The sequence below is a fragment of the Carassius carassius genome, chromosome 42 (genome assembly GCF_963082965.1).
Source record: "Carassius carassius chromosome 42, fCarCar2.1, whole genome shotgun sequence".
Classification (NCBI taxonomy): Eukaryota; Metazoa; Chordata; class Actinopteri; order Cypriniformes; family Cyprinidae; genus Carassius; species Carassius carassius.
In genome coordinates, this window is record NC_081796.1 from 15,692,410 (window position 1) to 15,711,918 (window position 19,509).

The window sequence follows — 19,509 nt, forward strand, 5'->3', positions numbered from 1 at the left end:
TCACTGAAGTTACTCCCTCCACAGCAGTGCGGCGCTATAAGCAGCGCATGCGCAGCTCAGTGAACCGAGTAACAACCATTTCATCCTGTCAAAGAGTTACAACCTCGAGCCAATAGCCTTTGAGTATGAGATGTGACAGAGCATGTGATTTGAAAAAGAGGAAAAGACGGAATTCTTTGTGTGATTTTGATTTAATATATGAAATTATATAAATATGTGAATTTTCTGCCCCTATATCTTCAATTTTGTGATCATTCTAAATGCATTTTAGGAGACCGAATCACACAGTGAAAGAACGCACTATAAATGCGCGCGCACATCATTAAAACAAAAAATATGATATTATCGCAGACTATATATATATATAGCACACTCCTCACCACTGTCTTTTTGGCTAATTTGTGCAAAACCTCTTGCTAAAATGTCAAAGCTTCATTTTAACCACCAATGCAACGATGCAATCATTTAGCTTAGCTCTACATTCTTGCGAAGGGTTGATGTCTTGTCGAGATTTTATAAGCTGCTAGTTTGGTCTTCCTAGGCAAGTACAGCTTACACTGCATAATAGAGCATACATATGGCCAGGGCTTCACTTCATTTCCTTCGAGTTCAACTTCAGAATATGACGGGGTTTCGTTTTCAGCGGTGTCTGCACCACTAACGCCTGTTTTGACCGTCTGCTAGTGATGTGTCGTTCGTGAACGAATCGTTCTTTTTGAACGAATCTTTTAGGTGAACGAATCGTTCTCGTTCACGCAATCCACTGACTCATATTTCTCGTTCACTGAAGTTACTCCCTCCACAGCAGTGCGGCGCTATAAGCAGCGCATGCGCAGCTCAGTGAACCGAGTAACAACCATTTCATCCTGTCAAAGAGTTACAACCTCGAGCCAATAGCCTTTGAGTATGAGATGTGACAGAGCATGTGATTTGTTGAATGTAGTGAGCGAATACGCCCTTCAATTAACGAGTTTCATATGAGTCTGAACAAGATCTAGAGATCTTATCGTTCGTGAACGAGTTGAATGATTTAGTACATCTCGTTCGTGAATGAAATGACTGAACTGGCACACATGTCATTCGTGAACCTGAATGAACGGATACATGTCGTTCGTGAATGAAATTAACTGGTACATCGCTTATCTCGTTTGTGAACAAAATGAATGAGAGTAAACTGGGTTAGTCTGCCATTTAGCATGTCAATCTCGCAAAATGCAAAGCGCAGTTACAGTTACTGTGCACATACGCTTGTTTTGATATTTAGCAACTCCACGTTTAATCCCCGATTTATGAATGTGAATATATAATATACAAATTGTCTGACCAAACAATTAAAATGCTAATTAGGCAAGAAAACCTTGTGCTTTGTTCATCTGAACAACTTAATTAGACTTTATATACTGAATGCGATTATACACACATTTTAATAAAGCCAGATCAGTTTTTGTAACAAGTGAATACGTTCGTTGACTAGAGTTGTGATGTTCGCGAACGAACCGATTATTTTGAACGGCTCATAAACATGAACGATGGGAGCCGAGTCGCGGCTGGAGGGGAGCCGTTCTTTCTGTCGTTCTTTTTTCCTATGCGTGTTTCACACAGATGCACACAAATGAGCTCTTCCGCGAGACAGAACAGTTATAGGGGGAGGGGCGTACCCAGCGCAGGCCAACCCTTTATAGCGTGATGATATTAGTTATTAGTTGTGCATGTTCATTGCAGCCCACTTTGTTATTGTTCATTGACTTGAAGGGGCTGATGTCCTATTTGCAAAGTTTACAGTAGTAATAGTATGTAGTATGTAGACATTTCCATTTTATTTATTCTAATTTTATCTACTTTAAATATTTTTTGTTTTCTATCAAAATGTTCTTGTGTGATAACAATGTTCTTGTGTGAAAGTGTTTGTAGTAAAAGCTGTTTTGCACAGAAATTCATTGCAGCCGGCTTTGTTTTTGATGTTTATTTGAGTAGGTATTGTATGAATAACATAAGTCAACGTAGCTTTACACACACACACACACACTTTGTACTAAAGGTAAATCCAAAATAGTGATGTCACTGTCTAAGCAGAGGGATTTGTGCAACCCTATGGAATATAGTCCACACATGACAAATGAGGTAATAATCAATATTTCAGAATAATTCAAACTCAGATATTGGTGTGTGATATCTGAGTTTTAATTATTTGGCTACAAATCTCACCTCATCATTCCTCCCAGTGATTATTTCCAGGATAAACTGAGATGCCCCCAAGCTGGCTTCTTAAAACTGACTAAATATTTAAAAAGAGCCAAAAGAGCCGTTCTTTTGAACGGCTCTTTGAAAGGAACGGATCGCGAAGATCCGGATCCCCTCAAAGAGCCATAAATCCCATCACTATCGTTGACTAAAGACATAACACATAATACACTCTTTTTTCACCACCTGCTGGCATATTTTGTGTAATACCAAGAAATGATCACTGAACGAATCAGTGAACGATTCTGAACGAATCATTTTGGTGAACGAACTGAAAATGAACGAATCTCTAGAAAGAATCATAATTTCCACCACTACCGTCTGCATCTTTCTTGTGATTTTAGCGCCAGTTTGCCCTCCTGCCCATTATTTACTGACGTAGTTTCCAGGGAGCGATTTTTTTTTTATTAATATGTTTTAAAATGTAGCGAAGTACAATACTTTAAACAAAATTATACTTAAGTAAAAGTAAAATTACAGATTTAAAAATTTACTTTAAAAAGTATTAGTACACAAAAAAGCTACTCAATTACAGTAACGCGAGTAAATGTAATTCGTTACTTTCCACCTCTGTATGTATATGTATATATATATATATATATATATATATATATATATATATATATATATATATATATATATATATATATATATATATATATATATAATTTTGGGCTGTGAAATTCTCAACTAAAGATAATTCCTTACATTGGTGAAGCAAATGAGTAATTTTTTTTTTCTTTAAAAGGTTTGGGGGCATGATTAATTGCATTAACTTTACCATTTCACTTTGTTTTCATAATTAATTGGACTAAATTTTTGCATTAATTTGATTGCCCAATAGTTTCTTTTGTTCTTAGGGCTATTGAAGCCTTTTCAGCAGTGCAATAAGTTAAGAAAATCCCTTTTTGTTTCTTTTATACTTCTTTCCTGTTGTTTGATGTAGAGTCTTCTTATCTGATGGTTGCCGCTTTGTTTTTGTCAATTATATTGCACTAGCTTTTGTTGGTTTCCTGAGTTGATCTCATTTAAAAACTCTTGTTAGTTTAATTTCTGTGCCCTTGCATCAGAGATGCTGTGTAATTTTCATGTGGGTTTGCTCTGGAGGCAGAGCAGGTGGGCGATGAGTGTGTTGCTGGGAGCAGGGTGAACATATCCAGATGGTCTTCCTTGAGGGACCGGGGCAGGGCGCTCCACCCCTCCTCCAGTGAGCCTCAGAAGTGCAGTCCTATGGGCCGGTAGCACCACCAGTGCTCTGTAGGACTGGATGATCAAAGACGACACTTTGTAGATACCAACACTTTTTTGGATGCTTTCTGATTTCAGTTGTGTGATTAGTAGTGAATTTTAAACTGCAAACACTTAATTTTTTTAAGAAACTAAATTAACTAAATCTTATTTACATCAAAATTTTGGCATAGCATCTTAGTCTGATTTTATTTTTTTTTTATTTTACTTTTTATGGGAGCTGTATACCCTCTAGATAACACATTTTCAGTTAGTCTTTCCTCATATAACAAACTGTGGCATTCACTTTGTAGTGAATGAGTTTACGAGTCAGCGGTTTAGGATATGACTTGGTGCGTAAAATGTCACTTACGTTGTCTCGTGCACCTTATTAGTATAGCACTGTGGCAATAAGACATGAGCAGAGGCAAAACGTCCATGCTTACACAGTGTTGTATAATAAAGTCTCTTGGCATTCTGCTGGCATCATCAGTGATATTCATCACATCTGACAATGACTACACTGTCAAAAATTGATTTCTTTACCTGCAATATGACAGTGGACAGTCAGTCTTCAAGACTGAATTTGAAAACCAAATCAGATTTATGGAAGCCTCCTGTAAGCTGTGTGTAACCTTCTCTAATGATGTTAATTGAAGGAAATGCTTCAAATGTCTTGCTGTGATAAAAGCTTGGTGTATTGTGGAATTAACATTGCCACAGAAATCAGATACACTATAGTATACCATTTCTTTGAAAAGTGTGAACCCTAACCCTACTCTTAAACATTGTTATTTAGTAGAAAATGGACCAAAGTCATTTATTTATATATATATATATATATATATATATATATATATATATATATATATATATATATATATATATATATATAATACTGTTTTTCAGAATCTTGAAAAAATGTCTTGAAAAATATTATGCAACACTTCAACTGTTTACAAAATTGATAATTATAGTAAGAAATAATTATTCAGCTCCAAATCAGCATATTATAATGATTTCTGAAAGATCATCTAACAACGAAAACTGGAGTATTGGCTGCTGATTGTCAGCTTTACTATTACATGAATACATAACATTTAAAAAAAAGATTGAAATAGAAAACAGTTTGTAATATTTCACAATATTCATGTTTTTACTGTGTTTCGATCAGATAAATGCGGCCTTGATGAACAGAGATTTCTTTGTAAGCAACCCCAAACTTTTAAACGGTATTGTATGCGTTGTTTTTAAAATGTCAGTTTTGCTCTTCCAGTAAAATGGAGTAAAAAATATTGATTACTTATAAATGGATTTTTGTCCAATCAGATGCTCTCTAAAACGAGAAATATTACAACCTGCGGCTAACTGCAAGTAGCAAACTTATGGCCATGAAAATGCTTGCTGGCTGTTTTTAAAAAAATGTATTCTGCCCAAACTTCCTCCTCCGAAGGAAATAAGAAAAGTTGTAGACCTAAAGTAGATTTGTACCCATTCTCTCTCTCTCTCTCTCAACTCTTTTGTGGATAAAGAAACCATCTTAAAAGGTGAACTAACCCTCCATTTTGCTCATTGACCACTCGTCCCTCTTTGATTTACAGAGGCCACAGGCTTCACTTCACTTCCACTGCCAAAAGACATTAAATCAGCGACAGCAAAGTCTGCCTCATCAATATTTGTCCTTCATAAAACACCGGCCAAATAGCAAAAGTTCATGACAGGAAGAGGAAGCACTGCTGGTGGATTATGAAGTGTTTATTTACAAGGTTATCTGTCCCGCACCAGGGCTTCGGTGAAAGAGCATTCACCAGTGATTTACCCCTCCAGCATCTCCGGCCATTGTAATGCTGCCTCGCCACAAGTGAGAATGGTGGATTGTTTACCGCAAACTCTTTTGTAAAGCTTTTCAGTAGTTCAATTAATTTTTATTGTAATGACTCACTGAATTGTTATTCATTAACAGCCAGTTAATGAAGGTGGTGATTCATAAGTCTTAGGAAAAAAATAAACACATGATCTTGCAGCTGGGAATATCCTAACAGCTTTAGCAGCATGCTATCAGTATGTTAAGACATGTTAGTTACATTATAAAACATGCTAGTGATGTGCTAAAACAAGCTACAAACATGTTAACAACTTGATAAAACAAGATGATAACTGGTGCACCCAAAATTACTAGCCTGCTATATAGTACGGAAGTATTTGATTTTAGACGCAGTGAATATCTTGGTCAAAGCAAAGCACATGATCTTGCAGCTATAATTAAACATCCAGTGTGCCAAAATATGTTAGCAACATCTTAAATTATTAATGTGCTAAAACGTTATAAAACAAGCTAACAACATTATGAAACATGCTAGCAATTGCATAGCAACACTCTAGCCACAAACATCTTCAACCTTACCAAACTTTTTCAAACTTTCACTAAATTGTTGTTCATTAACAGCGAGAAGAAAGCCAAAAGTGATGCTTCTTCACTTCACTTCAAGATCACATGATCTTGCAGCTGTATTTGAACCTACTTTTTAGATATTCACAGCACATTTAGAACTGAAAGCAGTTTAAGTGCCGTCGATTCTCAAGATTCATGAATAGTATACTATTGCCTATTTTTCTCAGCATGTGGTTAAGTCTCCATTTTATTGAAGACTTCATATTAATATATTTGCCTGTTGTCAAAATAATGAGTCATTTGCATTCAGCCCAGTGCTTTTAAGTGTTGCTTCTAGCTGGAGTCCTCGGCTGCACTCAATTACGCCCTGTTTTCCGGTTAGAGACGTAGCACGCTGTTTACTTTGATGGGATCTTTACAGAAAAGCTTCTTTGATTCACCTCCCGAGACTGCATTGAAAACGCCAGTGTAATCACCCTATGAACAAATGATGATGTCTTTGCCAGACCAATTGAGCTGTCTGGGAACTAATGAATGACTGGCCTGGATGCATCACCATGAGACGTTATTTCATCAGAACTAAAGAGCAAATGATTGTACGGTTTACTCGTGTCTTTGAAAGCATCTCTTCTCTGGGTCAATACTGAAAGACGTGTACTGCACGATTGGAAGAAAAAATAAAATAAAGTGTTTTATTGCTTTTTGAATAAATATTTGTAAAAAGCTGATAATTTTACACTAACAAACACTCTTCTAAATAGTCTAAGCATATGAGGAGCAGATTTAACACACTAATTTGGAATGATTATTTTAATTTATAAACCAATAGCACAATATGTACCAGTTTTTTCTCAAAATATTTGAAATGTATATTAGATTTAGTATTTTATAATAAATATATATTTAATATAATAAATATATTATACATATTACAAACAAATACATTTGTGTAGGGAATTTGTCTTTTCTCTGGATCGATAGACTGATGGATGGATGGTAAATATTTGATTTTTTTCTAGGGCTTTCAACTTTCAGTTTAAAGTATTAATTTGTTATGATGAATTATTTAAAAAATTCATACTTTTAACTGCAAAAAAGTACTTTCAATGTCTTGTTACAATAGTATAATGTTCATTTGGGTGTGTATCTCGTGATTGATTGATCTTTCTTTGATTGATTATCAGCCCTTTTTTTCTCTCTTTACAATGTGTAGTTAATGCCCTGCTGATTTTTTTAGACTCTCAGTAGCTTATATCAATCAGTCATTGACCACAGAATAGCCTGTACTCTGATAAATAACACCCAATAGGTCGACTTTTAAGTTAGTCTAGAATCTTGTCTAAAGCATTGTTTAGAAGTCTTGAAACAGACAGCAAGAGCAACAAAACTGTCTTTTTTTCCCTTTTTTTTTTTTTTGTATGTGTCATCCAGAGTCATAAAGTGTATTATCATGTTTTCAAGAGTGCAGAAACTTTTTCAGTTCTTGAGGGTGCTGTGTAAGTTTAAAGTGAATGTTTCCACCCCCTCCTGTGTCACCCTTAGGAGAAAAAGTGGTGACAATTATTCTGTACAGGTGTTTAACTGTTTAAGATGTTTTCCTTGTTCCTCCTCGTACTTTCATCTGAAATAAGTTCTTTTTAACAGTAAGCCCAAAGCCATCGTGTCCATTAGGATCGCAGCAGTGTCTTGCAAACGCATTTCCATTATTCATGAGGCATATGATGCAATGCTGTTCCCTTGACGCCATAAACCAACTGTGCTGACAAGATTACATTCATCTTGACGTGATCTTTGTGACGATTCCTCACTCTCATAGGCATAACATCTTTGAAAATCCCAGAAAATCATCTTTGTTTATGTGGCCGTGAAAATATTCCCTCTCTTTTTTCATGGAATGTGTTTGAAAAAACAAAGTCACCTCTGTTTGTTTATAAATGCAGTACCGTTGGGTTTTTGTGGTTTTAAATAATGGGATTGCAGTCTTCTAACCAAGCTACTTGATAAATGGAGGAAGGAAAGTCTTCAAAGGAAGAAAAAAGATGTCACTCTCAAAGCACCTGGTTTAAAATAACTAATGTATTCAGTGAAAATGCTCAGTGTTTTAAATTCCTGTTTGTTACATCTGGGTATTGTCTATGAATGCATGCATGTTATTCATCTACATCTCTCTCTTTCTCTCTTTCTCTCTCTCTCTCTCTCTGTCTTAAGTGTGTGTGTGTGTGTGTGTATATATATATATATATATGAACATTTGTTTTAGATTTTTTATATAGTACATGTAGTATTACACACAGTGTCAATCAAGATTCATTATGTAGATTTGACTGGCATATCCGTCGTCAAAACCAGTGGCCTGTTAAACTGGATTTAGCTTAACATCGGCCTTACCTTGGAAATGACAAGGCTCACTATGCTTATCAGAATCGATGATGATCCTGACAGGACAGACTGACCTTCATCCTGAAATGATTAGTGTTTCTCGAAAGGCACAGGGGAGCCATTACTGTCAGCCTGGCCATGATCTAGAATAATCTATTTGTTTTCATTTCAGCATGTCAGCAGTTACCGAGATGGGCTCTGAAATGGCTTTAACCGTATAATGTGATTTCAATGATATTTATCTCTTCCCTCATATTTATATCCAGATCTGAGTTGTAATGAAGCCGATCAAGGATTCATCTAAGCACCTGCCTGTTTCTTTTTTGCCATTTCAGCCAAGATCCGAGCATGTGCAGATGGAGGTGCCAATCATCTGTACCGGCTCACGGAGGGTCGTCGTGAGAGGTGAGAACCCTATTTTGGCTCCCATCACGATTGACTCGGAGGACAGAGATGGAGATGGATCTGGTGATGTCAAGGTTCTGGTGTCATTGCACATGTTCTTTCTCTGAACTGCTGGACTTGAAGCAGGCCTCAGGAGTATCCCACTTGCCAGAGTGCTTTCAGAGGACTTAACTCCTAATCCATCACCTTTTGTCAGTGTCTGACAGGTCAGATTCATCTATAGGCCTCTAAATTGGGTACTTCTCTCCCCTCCAGAGTGGTTTACAATTGTTTTCTTTTGTTTGGGACCCTTTCTGTTCTACAACCTAAAAATAACAGAGAGTCTCAGACTCTCCAAGCGCCAAACTAAGTAACGGGACTTAACACATACTGGTGCATTTGTTTATTTAAAAATGAAAATTCTGCCATTATTTAATCACTCTCATGGCATTCCAAACACTTCTATTTTGTTAATTTGATACGTAAATGTTATTTCTAGTTGCTAAGCTCCAAAGAGAAAGCACAAAAAAATAGTTCATGTGACTTGTGTGCTATATCCAGAGATGATTTTTGAAGCTATATGATAGCTTTGTGTGGTAAACACTGAAATTAGACTATACATAAATACATACCTTTGGTGCATTTTACATTTGGAAAAATCAGTAATTTTGAGACCGTGTTTGTCTTTTGTTAAAGGAATATTCCAGGTTTAATTCAAATGAAACACTATTAGTAGCATTTGTGGTGTTGATTACTGCTAATAATAACAATACTAATAATTATATATTTTTTTAGTCATCCCATGTTATTTTGCAAAAAGCAAAAATGTAGGTTAATATATTGCATTTACAGTATGGAAGTAGGGATACACTGAAAGTCAATGGCTACCTGCAACTGATTTGTTACCAGCATTCTCTAAAATATTTTCTTTTTTGTGAACTGTCCATTTAATTAAGTAATAATTAAATAACATATAATAACAGTATAATAACATATTGTGGAATAAAATAGGAAAACACAACAAATGAGAAGATAAAATAGATATTAAGCCACATACAATAGACTGAGCTGCTGCTTCAAAACAGCGGATTTATTGTGACGGCAAGCATATTTAAGAGAGTGAGAATGCCTTCATAGGGTGCTAAGGATCCATTCAGCGCAAAGCCAGTAAAGTATATTTCGACAGCAATCGTCAGAAGCTTGTTGTTTTGAGCTTATCAGCTTGCAGCAGCATTGCCGAAGACACCTCAAAGGACGTTCCAAAAAATAAACAATATCTTTTGAATGCACATATACAGCATGCCCTGTTCCATGTCACATCCATCAATTCTCTTGTTCCTGTCATCCCTTTACTCTGTATGCTTTTGTTGTCATCTGTATATATATATATATATTATATATTTTTTTCATAGCTGCCAGAAGAGAGTATAGAAGCCTTCTCCAGACAGTTAGCCATATGCGGTGTCAATAGGGAATATCTACTCACTGGAAATTAATTGTGTCTGAACAACAAGCAAAATATTTCATATTTGGAGATGAATATCATCAGCAGATGCAGTGCTTTTTTGGTTCTGCTTAGATTAAATGAAAGAATTCACCATTTTGAAGAAATTAAAGGGGATAGTTTGGGCCAAAATAACATTTCTGTCATCTACTTACCCTCATGTTATTCCATAACTGTATAATAATTCTGATCTTTTTAATGAATCGGTTGGTCAAGTTCATAAAACTAATCTTAATAATTCTAATTTGTAGAATGATTTTGTCATTTTCATTTGGAATAATGTTCTGAAGGATTCAGATCTTTTCAGTTAATTGCTTTATGTTCTCAAAACCAATCTGAATGATTCAGATTTTAAAGTGAATCAGTTGATCTAGTTCAAACACTCGTTGGCAATTAACTGTAATTAATCAGGTTATCCAGTTCTCAAAACTGTTCTTTAATAATTTTGAATATTTTTGCTTTATTCAGTCCTCAAAACTTAAAAATAATTCAGATCTTTAGGTGAATCAATTGATCTAGATCATACACTGGTTTGCATGATTCAGATTTTTGTAATGAATAGTCACTTGTTGTAGTTCTCAAAGCTAATCTTAATAATTAGAATATTTTGAAAAAGTTGTTTGATTCAGTTTTTTTATGTATTAATAGCTTGGTTTAATTCACAAAACTAAATGATTAAAATCTTTAAACACATCAATCCAGTTCACGGAGGAAAAAAAACTGAATGCTTTAGATCTCTTCAGTGAATTCAAATCATTCACAAAAATGATCAATGATTTGTTCATTAATAGAACTGATTCAGTTGTTCAACTCACTGACTCGGTGATCATTTGCTATTGTTACCAACTCACTGGAAGAAAGGATTATCAATGAAATTACAATTTAAAATGTGCTCTTTTTCTCACAGAACAGTTATCATATGACCAGAAGACTTTAAATGTAGCACATAAGTCATTTGAAACACTATTGTGATACTTTAATGATATTACTTTGACATCTTAGAGCTTGACAATTCCAGTCCTCATTTGCTTTCATTATCTTGAAAAGACATGGGCATGCATAAATGATGAGAGATTTTTTGGTTTTTGTTTGAAAACTGTTGAGTTGACCAAAACCTACAATGTGTATCTAATGTTGTTTGCATATCAGGCTGTGCATTGTGGCATCTGGTTGGTTTTTGATACTCATTTGTGAGCAATGGCTGATTGGTTTAGACCAGTGACTGCACATTCCCAGAAGTCTTTTTGATGCAGGACTGGAACACATGTGTGGCAGACCTCTGGCCTTGCCTAATTACATGCATCCACATTGATTATTCATTTTTAATATTCCTGTGCAAACAGGAGCTGACAGGGAGAGAAAACTTCAGAGGAACTGGTGCCCAGATCAAGACATATCCTGTTATTATCTCACAGTGCCTTAAATGTAATTACTGCATTGTCCTTTCCCAGCACTTTGATTTAGTTTAGAAAGCTCAGCTTTATTTGAACTGAAGCAGTTAACACGCTATTGCTTGGAGCTCATGAAGCATACTATGCTTTATTCTGCCATTTGCAGACGGTATCGGCCATTATTATGGAACAGATTTCTAGTCACAGACTACCTGGATTATCAACAGTGATGGCTGTCTGGATAATCTTTCAGTGCTCAGACTCTTATTAACTGTTAGATTGGTATATATACATTTCTCTTAAAATGGCTACTGTTGAAGTCAGAGAAAGAGAGAGAGCTGTGAGCTTTTAATCGCTTTGGCTTTGATAACTTTCATATTTATATTCTATTATTGATACAAAATTACACTGGATTAATGCTGAAATACAGTTTAGCCATCACAGTAATGATTTATTTGTATTTTATTTTTCCAATAGAAAATGGATATTTTAAACTATTAAATCATTTTAAAACAAATAAGTGCAGCCTAGTTGAACATAAGAGACTTCTTTAGAGACCTGTATATTATTATATTGACCTTGTACCTTAATGAAAGCACAGCAGCCAGTTTTGAATGATGCGACTGCATCATAAAATATGAATTTATACAATGATTGTTAAAGCTTTAAAGTCTTTCCAGACAGTATTTTATCATTACACACTATATCTAAACGCAGCCATACTTTGCACTTTTTTTACATCTCTTATAGTTCACTTGTGATGTTAGTAATTTAGGCTTTTTGCAGCTGAAATGTACTACTACAGAATTTTTTTTATTAAATGGCTTGTTTTTTTTTGCCATTCTTTTAAAGACCTCTATATGTAAATGACTTCTGTTATGATTGGCTAGTCTGTCCACATGTGAAATAAATAATAATGCTTAAAAAAATTATGTTTCAAAAAGAACCAAATGTGCATTTGTTAAGATTGTATAATCATGGAAATGTGACATCATTGCCACGACTATGAATATGTGGCAAGGAAGTTAAATATGCATATTCGGACACAGGGTACATCATGGTTGCTCAGTAATGTACAGTACTCCATCTCGTTACGCATTGTGCAGGTGTAGTTATTCTGAAGTACTTGTGTGACCTTTGCTGATTATGAAGGAGTCAAAAATGAACTCCGAGGCATAATCAAAAGCTAGTCGCCTGTTCAGATGATCCACTCAGGAGGGGCGCTTTATGATTTCACCAGACTGTCTGTAATGAAGCAACAGCTGAAGAGGTCTCTTGATATTCTGAGGGGTGTGTGAAACTGCCAGGCATAAAGCAGGCGATCTGTTATTTAAGTCCTGAGTGGGCATATTGATGTAAAAAATAGAGCGAAATTTGTGCTGCGCGAAATGAAGCCAATATGAAGCTCCCCTGTTGATGAACAGTCACATCATTTATTAGCAGAGAGGCTGCATCAAATACAAAACGTTTAAGGATATGCATGTAGTTTTGTTCTTGAATGTCACTTGGGAGCCCCATTTTCACCTCTCCACATTCTCATTGATGTTATTTTAGAGTGTGTAACAAGGAAAAAACAAGAAAGCCAGAGCGATTACTGTGATCTCATCTGTCTGTCTTGTCTCTTTGGGCTGTGACAAAATGAATGAAGCATCTGATGCGACAGGGTGTCGGGTCTGAGGCTCTCCCATTGGCTTTGGTCCTGACCTTCTGGAATTGCTTTAATTCTTAATTCAAATTTTCTCCATGCCGGTCCAAATCAAGTTCTTTTTCAACGAGGTATAGTCCCTGCATTACGATTAACTTTAAGTGACACTTTAAATTGAATGTAAAAGAGGTGTATTTTGCCACCAATTTTTTGCCAATTTAAGCTCTGCGGTGGGAAGGAGCTGTTTTGCTGATAAAATGTCAAAAAGGAAAGGTTTCCTTTAGCTTCACCTTAATGTGGCTGCAGAACTGTCAGTGCTGAGGGTTATTTATGGCTTCCTGTTTAACTGGGAGTCTGTTGGAGAGGACACAATGGGAAACTTTTAATCCGTTTGTTGCTTTGAATGGCTTATTCTCACACATTGAACCTTGAATCAAAGCCAGAAGCATTCTAGATGATCCAGTGTTTTTTGGCAGAAAGATTAAAAGGGGAGCGTAATACAATTAAATGGGCAAAAATTATATAACCGTGTTTAACATGATATGATCTACTTGATCACTTGTGGATTTACATTTTACTGTTCTGTTAATGGTTTTCGCATATTCGTTTATCCACTGATACAGAATATAGTACCAAAATACACTGACAGAGTTTAATGAGCTACTTACTATTTAGTGACAGCACAACAGTGCATTCTTTTTAAATGTATACAAAACTTACATTGCAACCAATGTACTCTGATTCCCAAACAAATTACTCTTGTGAGTCATGAATGACTTTCCAAAGCGACTCTTCTTTTTAATGAATCAGACGTATACAGCACGACACAGATACAGTATGTCCAGTGTAGTTAAATTCCTAAACAAATGACTCTTGTGAGTGTATGATCTTTTTAGTGAAAAAAATTTATAATTCCAACGCAACCAATCTAGTCTGATTCCTGAATAAATGACTCTTGTGAGTCAACACTTTTTTTATGAATCAAACAGGGTGACCAGTTTAGTCTGATTCCTGAACAAATGACTCTTGTGAGTCAACACTTTTTGGTGAATCGAACAGGATGAGTAATTTAGTCTGATTCCTGAACAAATGACTCTTGTGAGTCAACACTTTTTGGTGAATCAAACAGGATGACTAGTTTAGTCTGATTCCTGAACAAATGACTCTTGTGAGTCAACACTTTTTGGTGAATCAAACAGGATGACTAGTTTAGTCTGATTCCTGAACAAATGACTCTTGTGAGTCAGTTCTTTGTAGTGAATCAAATAGATTTAAACCAATGCAAAAATGTTTACTCTGTATTCTTGTTTACGATATAACAAGAATTGGATTCCATTTATGCTGAATCTTAAAAGACTGTCATTTTAAAAGTCTTTTAAAGAATTGTTAAAAAGAATTGTTTAAAAGTTGTTATTGAAATGATTTCATCATTTGGCAGTGGAATTGTATTTCCTTTTTTCCAACCTTAGTGTAAGTTTAGTGTCATTGAATTGTCTTTTATTCCCCACACAACCTGTTTTTAACACCGCTATATTTGCACGCTGATGTTCTCGATAGTGCTTCTGTAATCCTCTGCAGTTTTACTCTTAAACCAGCTCAGCAGCACATCTCTGCTCATTCAGCGGCTACATGCACCACCTAGCAGAGCGTGAAATCGTAACATCAAGTCTTTATGCTTTAATGCCTACCGATACCCACACTGCCTTTCTGCTGTAAGGGAATAAAATGAAAGAAGCAACGACATGATCTGCCTTTATCAAAATGAATACTCTGCCCATCTGAGCGAAGAAAATATTGTCATTGCCACCATATGTATCGTAAATCTATGTTGCCGAAGTTTGGTGTGAAATATACAGCGACAGCACAGTTTTCATCAATTCTCTCAACCCCTCACTGTCAAGTGGCTGTCTGTGCCGCTTTTGTCATGACTGGAGACAGATAGTGCTGTGACTGGCAGGCGTTGAAAGGCTCTGGTGGGGTCCTGTCACTAAAGCTTTCCATGGCCCATGTCAGAAACACACCTTCATTTCACATGAATAAAGGATCTGATGGCTGCACAAATTGTGCTTTTTCTTTTACCCATCACCCTTGCCTCCCGCTCCCTTTTTACATCAGTTTCTCTCTCTCTTCCCATGAAGTTTTCTCCCAGACTACATAAATGGAGACTTTGATTCAATCCTGCCAGAGGTCAAGGCATTTTACACAGAAAAGGTAAGCTTACTCTCTCTGGAACTCTCTTGTGATGTCTCTTTTACTGTTTTATATCCATATGTATGCACATTCGTAATTTTTCAATTAGTTTTTGCTGTATCTGTATTACTAACATATTCAATTGTTTTGAGGTTTATTCCTCTACCAGAACTATTTTGTTTGTTGCGGGACATCCTAAAAATGCTTTGAAGGTACATTTCAATACATTATGCTTGCTAAAATGTTCAAAGCAATAAAAAAAATCTACCATGTAACCCTAATCATGTGATTGACCGTTGTTAGAATATATTCTAGATTTATGCTGTTGACATTAAAGGTTGTTTGGGTCTAACTCAGGAAGCTGCAAGGAAGTGATTTGGGGGCCTGTGGAATTTTTATTTATTAAATCTTTTTAATAGAGCTATCAAAGTTAATGTGAAAATTAGATAATTTTTTAAAAAACAGCATTTATGCGTGGTTAGTGGAAAACTAAAATTTTGAAGTCACTGAAATTAGGTCATAAAACACATTTGTTCACAAGACTGTCAAACCTGGAGCTTGTAGCCTAGAATCTTTTGCTTCAAAATGATGTGAAAATCATCTTGTTTACTCACTCACAGAAAACAATAGATTGATTAAAATTTTCTAAGACACTTTTTTTCTTTTCTTTTTTTATGAACAACATCGTTTGTGACAAGATTATTGTATTTATCATAACGTGTGTGCTAAATAAAAGTTTTAATTTCTTTATATACTGACTCCAAGCTTAGGGTTAGGGTTCATAAACGTATACATTCATAAACACAAGCATGCTTTGTATGTAGGCCTATACAATATATATTGATATAAACATATATGGATATATTCATGAACAGAGAATAGCCTATCACAGTAAAGTTTGTCTAATCATTCTTACTGACATAAAGCTAGCAACATTATAACTCATATTACCTTTATATCGTATTGCTGTCTTTGTTATAGAACATAGAAATAAAAAAAATCCTGGCATCGTGAAACATTTAGATCATGTGAATGAAACTTCATAATGTTTCACTTGATTATACATTTAGTCAGGAATTATAGTTTGGGAAATGTCTAACTAGGAAAAAATAAGAAAACGCCAATGAAAATTTGCTAGTGGATTTTGCATGCTGAGCCACTCCCCATGCCTACGGGTATATAAGGCGACAGCGCCCATCCACTCATTCAGGTTTTACACTGAAGAGCCGAGAACGTGTCTCGGCAACAGCGAATGGTTCAAGGTTGTGGCATGGGGACATAACGTCTCTGTTCCCTCCATCAGGGAACTAGGGTTACGTATGTAACTGAGACATTCCCTATCTGTTGGTCACTACGAGTTATGTCGAACGACATATGGGGTCCATGGAAAATGTCACAACCTGAACACCGTCACAACCCTGTAGCGCTGCAATTGTCGACAAGCCGTGGCGTAACCTCCCCAAAGCCCCAGCGCAAATTCACTGACCTTGGTACTGAAGGGGGCCAACGGTGAGTACATCACTGCTGGAGAAGGCCATGCTGCTGTTTTGTCCACAAAATGTTTTTGGAAGGGATTTCAACCTTCAGCAAAAGATTGCTTCAAATCTTTCCTATTTGTTATTTCAGCCTGGCAGAATGATTGGGAAGCAAGCCTTAAGAAAAAAGGTCGCTTGTAGGGAGGTGACTTGGAAATACTGATATGGACTGACCCAGAGGGCAGTACTACATATGGAATGGGTCTCTGAGGCAGGTCCTACCTTAGAGTAGGGATGGAACAACTGCCAGAAGAGACAGGTTTACCGAGAGGGAAACTTTACCTGGAAGAATACACATATGGGATTACCTGTAGAGAATTAAACCAATATGGACACCTAGCCCAGTACAGGGACTGACCAGGCCTCGGGCATGCTAACTCCAGTACTGGCCTGGTGTCAGACTATTCCGCCCACAATAGATGTATGACTCCTTCACAAGCGCCACTTCAGCGTGCTGGAGGTCCACATACTGAAGACAGTGATCGTGGCAGTCAACAGAGGACAGGCAATGACTGCATCCACAAGGACACGGATGAAACAGCATCTTGAGAAAGCGGATAGTCTGTGATTTACTGTTTTAGCTGAAACACCCAGGGGAATCGCCGACAACAGGAGCACCGCTGTAAATGCCCTAACCTGAAATCTGAATTAGTGAATACGCACTTTCACATTATATACCAGTTGGCACGGGGAGTGGCTCAGCATGCAAAATCCGCTAGCCAATTTTCATTGCCATTTTCTCTTAAACTCAGAGATGATTGGCCTCCCAAGTGTGACCCCCATATGTCGTTCGACATAACTCATAGTGACTGACAGATAGGGAACTGGGGTTTTAAAATGTATATCTGCTTTTATAATTTAGGATCATAGCACCATATTTGGGGGTTATATTCTAACATCGTATTTGGGGGTCCCTGATATAAAAAAAAGAGTAAAAAACACATTTAGACATTTAGATTACAGAATTGTTTTTGTTTGTTTTTGTTTTAGCCTATTTTATGCTAATATCTTTGCATAATATTTGGCCTATGAAGTTGATTGTAATTTTAATGAATTTCAATTTTTTATTTTAAACACTTTTTGGACTTTGGTATGACAAACAATTGTGGTTTTGGTTTTGGTCCTGATATAAATGTATGTTAAATATTAATGCAAGGTCTGTGCAAGATTATGTATCTGGTTACCAAACTTGGGCTGACATACTTTCTGATTGAGATTCATATTTTGTCCTTGCCAGTCATGCCCCCAGCAACTCTCTTCCTTAAGTCATGTAGATTTCACAGATTCACACCACTGAATTTCTGTCATTCTGGAAAGTAGCAGTGTGGTATGGTATCAGTCTAGTGGCTAAAGCTCTTAACAAAGCTGGTGAACCTGTGAAGTGTTACAGAGAGGCCTCCACCGTGCCCTTGAACTTAGCACATAACTGCATTATTCTCCTGTGGGACCGTCTCAGAAATTAGTGTACTGTACGCCAGTTTGAATGAAAACCATCTGCTAAGTAATGAGTACCAGAGGTTATTTGCATTGTTATAATCCTGCATACATGCATTTTTATGTCATTCCTAAGCTGGTGTATGCAGCTTTCGGGGGAACCAAAGTTTGAAAGACCATTATGCCTGAATTTAAATGGATTTGAAAAGGAATAAAAACCAGAGTGATGCTCTGTGGAGGATAAAGAAAAGATCAAGCCGCAACAGAAACAAGCTTCTCAGCTGACGTCTGGGTGTGGGATTTTGGGGCGCCTGCTGCGATTGAGAAGTCACCTGTGACGGCCGTATATGCAGCCGTCAGAGGGAACTGAGACTGGAAACGAGCAACGTTCACCTCTGCCCTGTCTGACACTCAAAGAATTCACACAACAAGAGATCCCATTTACAAAACCAAAAGTGCGATCATACATAAAGCAACAGGAGGGGCTTGTTTGAAGAAGGCAGTCTTTACTAGTGTATCAACTTTAAAGTTTCTTTAAAAAAAAAAGTACAGTTAAAGAGGCTCCTGTTTTCAATTTTAACCCCATTTTTATCCAAATACTTGATCTGCTTTTGTCAGTTGCATCAAATTCTGAAATATTAAAATATTTGGGGTGGTCATCGATGAGATTTTTATTTTTTTTATTGATTTAATAATCACCAACACTGCATTTATGTAATTAAAAATTATTACAATTCAAAAACTGTATATATTGAAATATAAATGTATAATTTGTAATTTATTCCTGTGATGGCAAAGCTTTTAGAAACCAATATTTATTTTTAGCATCAATGGTAATAGTTCTTAATATTTGTATTTTAATAAGGATAAACTCAGGTAAATTGGGATGCTTTTCGCCATTGAGATGACTGGGAAAAATTTTCCGCTTAACCTGAATTTACCCTGTATACACAATTCTTAATATTTTTGTGGAATCCATAATAATTCTTTGATGATTAAAAAGTGAAAAAATCTTTTGTAACTTGATTATAAATGTCTTTACGGTTCCCTTTGATCAGTTTAATTCGTCCTTGCTGAATAAAAGTTTTAATTTATTTTAAAAAAAATCTGGTCACACTTTATTTTAAGGTCCAATTCTCACGATTAACTAACCATTAACTATGACTTTTGCCTCAATTAACTCCTAA

General features: G+C 36.1%; 1 protein-coding gene across 4 annotated transcripts in view; it reads left to right on the plus strand.

Moving 5' to 3' along the window:
- The window catches only part of LOC132123800 (thiamin pyrophosphokinase 1-like), a 62,846-nt gene that overhangs the window by 13,426 nt on the left and 29,911 nt on the right, over nt 1-19,509 (plus strand). For all 4 annotated transcript variants that reach the window (XM_059534454.1, XM_059534451.1, XM_059534453.1 and 1 more), the window contains 2 exons: nt 8,575-8,644; nt 15,302-15,374. In XM_059534454.1, coding sequence (XP_059390437.1) covers nt 8,575-8,644; nt 15,302-15,374 — 143 coding nt within the window. The remainder of the gene's footprint in view (nt 1-8,574; nt 8,645-15,301; nt 15,375-19,509) is intronic.